The sequence below is a fragment of the Ruditapes philippinarum genome, unplaced genomic scaffold (genome assembly GCF_026571515.1).
Source record: "Ruditapes philippinarum isolate M1 unplaced genomic scaffold, ASM2657151v2 ctg10474_1_1_1_1, whole genome shotgun sequence".
In the NCBI taxonomy this organism is placed as follows: domain Eukaryota; kingdom Metazoa; phylum Mollusca; class Bivalvia; order Venerida; family Veneridae; genus Ruditapes; species Ruditapes philippinarum.
In genome coordinates this window covers 19,853-31,612 of record NW_026855613.1, presented here as the reverse complement: position 1 = coordinate 31,612, position 11,760 = coordinate 19,853, and the positions used below count along the sequence as shown (strand labels likewise).

General features: G+C 29.9%; 1 protein-coding gene across 1 annotated transcript; it reads left to right on the top strand.

Moving 5' to 3' along the window:
* Positions 1-318: 318 nt before the first annotated feature.
* On the top strand, positions 319-11,760 carry LOC132743897 (lactose-binding lectin l-2-like). Its single transcript, XM_060732492.1, has 4 exons — positions 319-491; positions 694-764; positions 1,887-1,977; positions 11,038-11,760. The coding sequence occupies exons 1-4, from the start codon at positions 362-364 to the stop codon at positions 11,259-11,261; spliced, it is 516 nt and encodes a 171-aa protein (XP_060588475.1). The 5' UTR covers positions 319-361; the 3' UTR covers positions 11,262-11,760.

The following is an 11,760-nucleotide window of genomic DNA, read 5'->3' as shown; positions in this document are numbered from 1 at the left end:
AAATGAGCTTATACCAATTTCATAACAAGTTTGAAAATTGGACAGATTTGGCTTATTACCAATCCTATCTTCTACACAATCGCGATAGATTATTTCATTATTTCCTTTTTCATATTTTGCAAGATAACCTTCACAAATTTGTATTATCAATCTGTACAGAGCTATGTCTACACTAGATGAGAATTACATTTGATCACTAAAGAGGACCTATTGCATGGCAATTTCTGGTAGTTATTGGACTTTTAACACCTCTATGTAAAGAAGTACGTAAGAGATTTGTGCATTAATTGAATCCAATCTTTAATACTTTCCAGGATGTCGTTTGCCTGAGGAAAAGGAAAACGCAAAAGTATTAGGGAATATGTTCTCATTCGGCGATAAAGTCCAATACAAATGTAAGGATGGCTTTTCATCAAACAAAAATGTTCCATTGATTTCAGAGTGCCTTGACAATGGTACTTGGAGTAGACAAGACTTCGCCTGCGTTCCTGGTATATGTAAATGAGTATTTCTCTTATAATTAATGATCCTTTTTTTATATTTTCTGATTTTTGAACTTACATTGACTGTCATGTATATACAATTCTTTTATAACATTCACCAATGTGCTCATTCAGTTAAAAGCATAATGCAATTATTTCTTTGAATTAAATGTTCTTGTCCAGTATTTATTTTGACAAATTATCTTTTCAGGCGTAGTTTACAATGTTGACAAAACGTTCTACATGCTGATAAGGGCAAAGAAGCCATGGTCAGAAGCAAATGTATGTTAATTCTAAAACATACTTAAAACATTATTAATTTATTTCTCCCTTAATATCATCAGATTGGTTATTTCTCCACTCCGATTTTTTTTCATCTTATACTGTACTTCCAGTTTTTTTTAGAATTGTTAAAAAGTATACCTTTTTTATTATTTGAAACAATATATTTAATATAAATTCAATTAAACAGGTTCATAATTTTTTTTTTAATCACTGTTAAAACAACTGAAGATGAACATAAATATCAAATAAGAAAGATAATAAATTTATTTGTTAATTTATATACATGACCTCCTATTAATTTGTTTCACATTTTGTAAGGACCCGGATGAATAAACCACACAATTATAATCATATACTTCACCTTCAGGGCTAAACTCCTACGCAGTGCTTCGCTACATAGACCACTGCTATCACAAGTTTTTATCAAAAATTTAGTAAACTTTAATTCAGAAAAAATATTCTGATTGCGATATATATTCTTGTATGTGTAACTGAGTGATAGTTAGTGCATTGCTAAATGATCATCTTTACAATTTCTGAATTTTTGAATTTACATTGACTGTTACATAATTATATACAATTCTGTCATGACATTCACCAATGTCCTCATTCAATAAATAGCATCATGCAATAATGTGTTGACAAAACGTTCTACATGCTGATATGGGAAATACAGCCATGGTCAAAAGCCAATCTATATATGTTCTATGTTTATTCATGCTTAAAGCTAAAACATACTTACTGCATAACTAATTTATTTCTAATTTATTTCGGACGTTTACGTATTTACACACCCTATTACTATTTTAACAAATACTGTACTTTTATTTTGACATTCAATTTAACCGTTTGCTTTGGAATAATTTACTAAATTTAATAACACAATTAATGATTTCAAATGCTGAATAAGAAAGATAAAAATGTTTTATTGGCACGACTTTTTATTAATGTGTGTTACATTCTGTTACTATCTGGAAGAATATATAATACAATTATAACTTTAGACTTCACTTGCAAAGCATTGCATTGGTTGATCTTGTTTTGTGTTGCTTCCCTTTAATGAGAATTGTTTAAAGGTGTTTCTTTTGTCTGTTTTCTGATAACCATTGCATGTTTCAGGAGACGTGCAATAAGATTGGATGGCAACTGGTGGACATAAAATCTCCAACGGAACACACTGAAATAGTAAGAATGATAACTGCAACTGATGGTAGGCTTGCTTTAATTCTATAGATTTTTATGTGACAAATACGGTTTCAAGGCTTATTCATAAAACAATACGTAGCGCATTCGGCTCCACATAAGTTGTAAGTCATACATTCATCTGTCGTTACCCGATAATAAAGTATATATTATTTCTTCCTTTTTCCATTTTTTTATCTACAGAAATGATAAGCATACTTATTCGTGATAGCTGTTTAAACAAAGCATGTACAAAATAATAATAAAGATTGGAATTTAAAGATACATACAATCATGATCTTTACATTCCTACTGAATTACAAATACCATAAGAAATAAGTCAAATAATAATAATGAAAAGCATAGGCTCTTGAATAGAAAACTTTAATGTACATTTATAATTTTGGTTTTTGTACGAGACACTATATTCCTTTACAAAGGTCTGGGAAATTCAAACACTGAATATTGTAAAAATAGACAGAAGCATTGGTTCCGTGTAAAATGTTCATTGACGAATGAAGTATATATTGCACGCTATAATAGTGTCCTTTACAACTTTCCCTTTACAACCTGGACAAACCGAAAGTCATTTATACGTTGGCCAGTGTGAGATATATATATAACTAAACAGGGGACAGAAATTTTTTTTTTTTTTTTTTTTTTTTTGAGATAAAATCATTTTATTCCTGAAGATAATCTGTCGACAAAAATATACTGTTTTTCAAACAACAATAACAAGAATTGTTTCTAAATCTATCAGTATAAACAACAACAATAGTGTGCTCAAGTGTCACAAAACCTTCAAAGATTTAATATAAGATCCTTTATTAATCACATTTTCTGTAAACATGAAATTTGTCCTTAAGTATTAAGAATTTGTTAGTTGAGGAATAAAAAATTGGGGTAATTTTTTTTTTTTTTTTTTTTTTAATTTTTTTTTTTTATTCACAAATATTATACATAATTATACATATATACAATGACATAATTTAACAAATTCAATTTGAGATATTCATATGTATTAGAGTTACAACGTACATAAACATACTATCTAGAGGTTAGTATATATCTTTTAAAATTTGTAGTATTTATGTCAAAAAAATTAACTTTTTTCTTCTTGTATTTAAAAGTATTGATAAATTATTTCAAATTCTGTTTTAAACAGTTTTAAAATGTTAAATTCATTTGACCAAAAATTATTACTACAAAAAAGTAAGCTTTATAAATACTAAAACCTACAATGGTGAGTATAACATTTATGTAAAAAGTATTCTTCTTGAGATATTTTATAACCGAAAATAAGGATGTCTAGTCCACGTATATTTTTTGAATTCCGCACTCTTGAAATATATATAAAATTTTCTCCCAAAATACATTTACTGCCATACAATCGATAAAAAATGTTGATAATCTTTCTATTTTATTACATTTATTACAGAGTGGAGATGAGACCATTTTCCATTTATAGCGCGTTTCTTTGCTTGTAAAGATCATGTTTATTACTCTAAATTTTGAATTGTTTATACCGATTATCAGAAGTCTTGTAATGAATTTATATATATCATTCCAGTTTAGTTTTGTCTCATATTTATTTGACCAATACGAATGTTGTAGCGGTTTTAATGAATACTTTGTTTACTAATATTTGATATATTGTTTTTGAATCCATCAATTCAAAAGTTTGTTATTTATCTTAAGACGTTTTTCTGTTTTTATTTTTTGTTGCGAAGAGTGAAAACGTTTTCATAGTTTGTTTCCAGGCTAGAGGTATAGCTTTAAAGAGCAAGTTTAATTCAAACAACGCAGTTGCGTTTATTACTAGCTTATTTAAGATAACATTTTTGACTCTACTTCACCCTGATCATTAAGTAAATCATTTAAAAAATATATATTCGATTTAATCCATGTTTTAAAAACAAACATTGGTTTTTAATTTTAATAAATCTATTGCCCCAGATATATTTGTTTTTTTATTTGTTCAAATGTCAATTTTGATTTCCTTATGTTAATCGCGAGTTTTTATCCATATTTTCAATAATTCTTGATAAATTCAGTCACATATCTACAATTGAGACTTTTAATAGTGTCTGTATTACAATAAAATATATAAAAAATTGTCACCAAAATCTTTCAGTAGGCGTTTCGGAATTAATTTCCAGTTTGCTTCTGTTCATCAGTTAAAGCTTTTACCCATTTAAGTTTTAAAGAAGTTATATATGAGTCTAAAGTCTAGCATATCTATTCCTCCTTGTAATTTATTGCCTATTAAGTTGCACGTTTACTTTTTCTTGTTATTGTCCCATAAAAATGTTGAATATCATTTGTATTGATTTCTTTCACGATACTTTCTGGCACAACTAAAGAATGAAACAAATAAGTAAATTTTGGTATCAAATAACGATTTTATAATTTGAACTTTTCCATACATCTTTAACTTACGTTTTTACCAGTTTTTTATTAACCTTTTGACATCAGTTAGTTTTGACTGCCAATTGAGTTTAGAACACTCTTCGTTATTGTATGCCAAATAGACTCCTTTGTGCTTTAATTGTTTATTCGGCCATGTTATTTCCTACTTTATCAGTTCGTGATTTACTTCTTCCTATCCACATTGGCTTCAGTTTTTTTTGCTATGAGTTTGTAACCCGAGTATTGCCAAAGCGCTCTACCAGATTTTATTGCATTTCAGAATGTCTTGGTTCAGATTTCAGAAAAAGAGTAGTGTCATCAGCAAGCTGTGCTATTTTAATTTGTTTATTATTATTTTCGATTTTTTATCCTTCTATTACTGTTTGAGTTTTCTTATTTCAATGGCCATAATTTCAGCAAGCTAATATAAATAAAAAGAGCAAATAATGGAAATCCCTGTTTAATAACCTCGATTTAAGTTAAATATCTCTGATTTTACTGTCACTGTGTTAAAAATACATGATTTAATATCATTATCAAAATGTTTCGGACCCCAGTTTACTAAAGTTGCATTTAAAACCCAAATGTTTAAGACATTATATTAAAAAATTCCATTCTAGAGTATCAAAGGGCCTTACGAAAATCTAGAAACATTATCGGAACCATCTTTTGAAAGTTTTTCTGAATTAATCTATTATGTCTTGTATTAAAAACGTATGTTATATATCCGATAAATCTGTTTTTTAATATAACCTTGTTGGTCTAAGCTACTATTTTTATAATTACAGTTTGCAATCTATTGGCAAAGCACGAGTTGCAATTTTTACATCAACACATAATAATAGATTGGTCGATAGTTTTCTAAAATAATGGGTCCCCTTTTTTTACAAACTAAAGAAAGACAACTAATTTTTTGGAATGAGATAATGAGTTTTTATTAAAAACAGTTCATTTTAGACACTCGTGAGATGTGAGCCTACACAATAGAAAAAATTCTTGATAGAATTCTGCAGGAATGCCATCAAATTCCTGGTGATTTATTTGCACTTAAGTCCATTAACAGCAGTTTTTATTTTGCATTCAAATTTAAATAGCCTTCGCACTTACTCGCTTCATCATCGGATAATTTGTTTGTCATACTGAATAGTGTAAGGTATCGTTTTTATTATGATCTGTTGGAATTTACTAGAAGTGTAAAGTTGTTCTTAATAATTTACTGTTTCTTAAAAAATTTTCGTTCATCTGAAAGACATTTCCATTTATTTTGTGGTTAATCGTTTTCGCGTTTGTCTCGACTTTCCAGATTCAAAAAAAATTTCGTGTTTTTTTCTCCATTTTTCATAAATTTATTCGAGATCTTATTTGTGCGCCTTTCGCCTTTGTTTCAATATAGTTCTTGGATTTCTTTTTTCTAATTTTCAATTTGCTCGGATCTAATATACTATTGTTTTGTAATATTTTAAGTTTTAGTTTCAAGTTTCTTATAATATATCTTTTCTTTCTTTTGCTCGCCGTTTTGAATATGTAAGCGAAGCATTTTTAATTTCTAATTTACAATAATTTCCCCAAAGTCGTTTTTGAATACTGTGTTTCTGTAAAGCAAGCTTCGCATTTTTTTGTATCTTCTATCAATAATTTATAATCACTCTTCTTTAAGTAGAATGTTCATGCTTCCGAGTAACCATTTCCGCGTTTTGATGGTTGTTGTAATTTTAAAAATATTGCTTGATGATCTGTGTATTTAATACAAAGCGGGTCTTATATCGGATTTACTACTAACGAACTGCATTTTCTTCAACTAAACCAAAGTCTTTCTACTTTTTTCTGTACCATTTTTCCTTCGCCAGGTAAACTGTGTTTTGTTTTCATTAAAAAGTTTCCAAAACATCTATCAGATTATTAATTTAATAAAATTTGCAAAACCTTTCCCGGGATTAATTTTTATATTGTTGTTTACATTAAATCTATCGGATGATTGTAATATGTCGTTCATTGTCTCCGCCGACAATTATATATCCCTGAGCATTTCATTTAATATTTTCGACAAATCCTGGAAAAAAAAGTTTCTTTTTGATAATTCATTATGGGCATAAATGTTTAAGAATAGTGTAAACCATTTTTGTCTAGGGTTATATTAGAAGTAAATAGCGCCCATACGTATCTTTAAGAGTGTCAATATATTCAAAATGATAGATTTATTAATAAAGATAGAGCATCCTCTACTGCTACTTGAGCCAATGAAGTGAAATATTTGCATTCGATTAAATTCTTTTTGCAATTAAGTTTCAAATGTCTACCGTTATATGCGTTTCTGATAATAGAAGAATCTGGATTTTTGTGACAGAATAATTGTTTTAAAATCTTGCCCGTTTTTCAAACTGTCTAATTCCTTGGACAATTAAGTGATAAGAATTGAATATAATTACTCATATGGAATAGTTCTTTACACGGAAATATTATTGCTTGAACAAAAATTGCAAGTGCATTTAATAACTGTAAAAAAAAACGTATCTGGAATGTAAAAAATATCCCTTTTAACTACGAAAACGAAAAGTAAAGAAGTATAAGAATTTACATTTGACTAAAGCAGATATTCTCGATACACCTTGATAAGCGCAACTTTGTACAAAGTAGGTTTTAAAGTGTAGAGATATTATGCCCCTCAACAAAATTCTTTAATACAGCTCTATAATAATAGCATATCATTCGGACCAAAATCTGGTATACTAATCGAGATCCTAATGTATTAATGATACAAGTATAAATGTATTTCGTTTGATCTTTACATGGAAATGAGTTTAGATTGTTAATGATATTTAACGATAACAAAAATAAGACTATTACAACAGAAAGTTATGGAAAAAAAAATGTGATCGACACGTTTAAATTTCAACATAAATTTACTATAATACCATTGAATTGCAGAGAGAGTAAAATGTAATCTTTCAACTCCGACTTATTTTGTATAAATTTACAAAACAAATTTTTGACTGACATAATCAGTATTACTTTAACTTGTAAGAATAACACCTTATTAAACATATATAATATCAACACAAATATATATAAATCATATCTGACTAACATATTTAATATCGACAAACAGTTCATGAGAACAGCGCCTGACTGACGTTTATAAAAATAGACCCCTGACTGGCCTATGCAATTTCGACACCATTTTCATGAAAAGAACACCTGACTAACATGTGTATCAGTTTATGAAAATTGCTTCTGATTAACATATATGATCTTAGCTCAATTATATGAAAATAACTCTGATTAACATATGTAATACCGACGCCAGTTTATGAGAATAACCCCAGATTAAAAAAATATGATCTCAACACCAGTTTATGAAAACCTCTGATTACCCTATGTGATCTCAACGACAGTTTATGGAGATAACACTTGACTGTCCTATTTAATCTCAATGCCAGTTTATGGAAATAACTCAACGTCAGTTTATGGAAATTACCCCCGTCTAACGTATGAAATATCAACAATAGTTTATTACATTTACAACCACAGTTATACAGAGATTACATCTGTTATACATGTGGATCCAAATAAACGTGTGTACAATATAAGATTGACTAATGTATACAGTACAAATTTATAAATCATGCATTTTACTGATATATGTAATCTCAATACTATTTTATAAACAATACTCTCGTAAATAAATCTATGAAGATATAACAATTTTATGCAGTAAACAAGAGTGAGAATTTTATAACTAAATAAATATAAACGAAAAATTTCTATGATCATAACATAATTTAAGAAAACACGGAAAGTGCAGAGTTTATTTTTGATTAACATTTAAAAAATGGTAATCAAAAAGCGAAAATCGCAGATATTTGTTCAATATTTCAAACATAGCTGCTAAGTCACCATAGTACATTAGTTCTTTTTCCATGACCAGGCTAAGTTTTACATTGTAAAGAAATCGTTTTTATGCGCATGAGTGTTCTCATGAATTTCACGATTGATTGTGAGAAAATAAAAAAATACTGATGACTGTTAAAAACCATAATTTTTCTTCAAGAATATGATATAATTGTATTTTTTAACATATTCATAATTTCTAATTCTAAAAATATTTGCAGTAAATCTATTCATTAACTTAATTTTCACTAATATATAGTCTTTACGTATTTTCAAACTCATAGTTCTTAATACTCTATATTATTATTCAGTTTACTACTATCATTTTATATTTTTTCAGCATAAACTATCTTTAATACAAACTCTTGAGAGAACAGATCATAAATAATAGTAATATGTAAAATATACACTGGAATTCCTTTATGGGGATCAGCGTTTCATATAAACCAGTTTGTCTGTGTAAATCCGATAATCTACATCGTATGTCCGTATTTTTTCCATTGTTTTCGTTTCTTATAGGGGGGCAAAACAGTTAATTTACACGTTTTTTTTTCTGTAGGGTCGTCTAGCGGGGACTTGGTGACCGCGTAAAGGGAAAACGTCCTACTTTTAAATTTTCCGGGGTCACCTGTGGATTTTTCGGAAAATATTTTTCTGACCGTACGAATGTTGGGGAAAGTTTCATTTTTTTTTGATTTTTTTTTTTTTTTCTCCGCTTTTGATTTTTCATTTTTTTCTGGTATGGTTAGAGACTTTTCTGTTTTGGTTTTAAAGGATGTTGAGTGTCTGGGGGCAGGAGGAATAACATTTTTATATCTTCCCGCTTCGATTATTTCCTCCAGTCTGGGGCTTATTGACTCTTGCGGGATCAGATTTCCCAATGGATCTGACTCTTTCTCTGTACCCACATCACATTCACCCTTCTTGTGCCCATCTGCACCACATTCTATGCACTTCCATTCATTTTTGCAATCAGCAATCACGTGACCAATTGAAAGACACTTTTTGCATTTAAGAGCAGGGTTAACTTGTCCTCTATGGATGACTTTGGCCTTGAAAACACCAAATTCCATGAAACGATGAAGAGGTTCCTTGAGGGACGATGATTTAACTGTAACAAGGCGATCGCCTGTTGAACAGTTAGTAAGTTTACCGTTTATTCTGAGTTTTTCATGGATAAATGAGCGTATTTCGAGACCTCTTAGTATTAATACATGCTTTATAATGTTATCATCCGCCGAAAGCGGAATGTTTTGTATTCTAATACGTGTCACTCTCTCACTATCTAGGAAAAATGGGTTAACTTGTTTGATAGGAATAGACTTTCCCCTTATTGTTACCCACTCACCATAAGTTTAGCCTTGTCTGACAAATTCTCCACGTAGATTCGCCATAATCCATTTATTCTTTGCAGCCCTGTTATATGCGATGGTGCAATTACCTCACCAATTGCTATATACATCTCTTCATGCTTCAAATATGCGTTGCTAGGCTTTGGAAAACCAAATATATCTCTTTCATGCAAAAATACTAACGGTACACTGGTTATTTTCGCTGGATTTTTCGCCGCCATTTTGTTCTGAATTATCACCATTGTTCGCATACATTTCCATATTTTCACTTTTTACTTCAATTTCTTTAACTTTTCTTATCCGGATTTAACGTGGAATGCGCTTCGAAACTATTTATAAGTCCTCTAAACACACAAATATCCTCACAAACATTTGCTTTTTAATGAAAAATAACGTTTTAAGAGAGAAACCAAAAATTGGGGTAATTTTGCTTAAAGAATTGATATAAATTTTTTTTCTTCAACAACTGTACATTATGCTGCAGTGAATAAAATCTATTCCTTTTTTCTTAGGAATTATCTGGTTTATCGATGATTTCAACATGTTGTCAGTATATGAAATATTTCCAGTACTTATTTAAATATAAGCAAAAATTACAGTGAAAAAGCCAGGGGGGGGGGGGACACACACACAACAAGAGCTGTCGGTAGGACAGCACGCTTGACTATTCTAAGTGTTTGATAGTAAAAGAGCCTTGATAATGTTAAATTTTTTAAGTTCACAAAAGAGCTAATTTTTTATTATAAATTCATGTTATAGGCCTTAGAGAGAGTCTAATTATACAGTATTGGCTTGACAATTTGGAAGGTAATGTCACAAGGGTGTTTTACTGAGTATAATAATACTAATAACCTATGAATACAGGGGACAGAAATTAAACGACCAATAACAATGTTATAAAATCATTTTTAAAGAAATGATAAAAAAAAACAATTCGATTAAACAATTATATAGGCCATAAATACTTAATCAAATACATAGATTGGACAGGGTAACAGACCACAAGGTCAAACGGGCCACACTTTGTAAATTTCATTGCCCTCGAAGAAGTGCCGTTTTCCAGATTGTTTTCACCTGGTGACGGGCCGTTTGTATTTTGCTTGCATATGATTACGAGTCACGTCTTATTAGACACTTACTTTTGTTTTTCGCTCACTATTAAACGGGCGTATCCTATCTTCCCTATCTAAAGTGATCATAAAAATGAATAAGCCGCTCAATGGCACTTACCTTTCCGTTTAAATTACACCGATTAAGCTTACACTCTTAGGGACTCAATGTTGCTGCTTCTTAACTTCTCTGTTAAAACTAGTCCCGTGTCAAATATTCAAAAACCCGCAGATTTACAGAAAATAGTTTTTTCAATGTTTAATTCAATAAATGTTGACTACCTGTATAAGTATACATTATATAACAGTTAAGTATACATTAATTAACAGACTCGAGCAATTACTGGACGGGAGGAAGGCTCATCGACAACACAAGGGAATTTAGATGGACAGATGGTACAACTGTCTCCGAAGACGGTTGGAGGCCTAATCAGCCAAACTATCTTGAAGGAAGACAATATTGTATAATGCTTGATAAAAATTCAAGATTCAGATTTAATGACTATTATTGTGATTCGACATTCAATTTTGTCTGTAAAAAGATATTTTCATAAAAAGTAATTATATTTCATGCTCATATCTTAAGCGCAAAATATTTTCGCTGTTCTAGTTTTTTGTAACGTTTTAAATTCGTCTGTTTATTGAGCTTATGCCAATTAATTAATATTTGATTCAGTTAAGATCAGTAAAAGCTTGTTAAACGTTTCTAGTTTAACGTCACCGAAAGATAATTTAACGCCTGCAAACAGATATTAATTGCCTACCTTGCTAAAAGAAATACCACCTTATTAATATTTTGGCATTATTATTTTTTTATAACTTTCAACCCTTGTTACTTTTCAATTATTGAAGATATACAGTAAAAACCCTCAATTAAGACCACCATCGGGACTGGATCAAAGTGGTCTTAATTGCGGGGTGGTCTTAATTGTGGATATTCTTATCATTGCTTACACACTTTATGACCATGGCAAGCCTAGTTACCGCCCAATGGGCGGGTCCCCTCGGGACGGATATTCCGGTCCGAACCGCAACATATGACAGATATTATTA

Coding starts and splice junctions, on each gene's coding strand:
- LOC132743897 (XM_060732492.1), top strand. CDS start 362: ATGTTCTCATTCGGCGATAAAGTCCAATACAAATGTAAGGATGGCTTT. Junction 765..1,886: donor AGCCATGGTCAGAAGCAAAT/GTATGTTAATTC, acceptor TGCATGTTTCAG/GAGACGTGCAATAAGATTGG. Junction 1,978..11,037: donor AATGATAACTGCAACTGATG/GTAGGCTTGCTT, acceptor ATTAATTAACAG/ACTCGAGCAATTACTGGACG.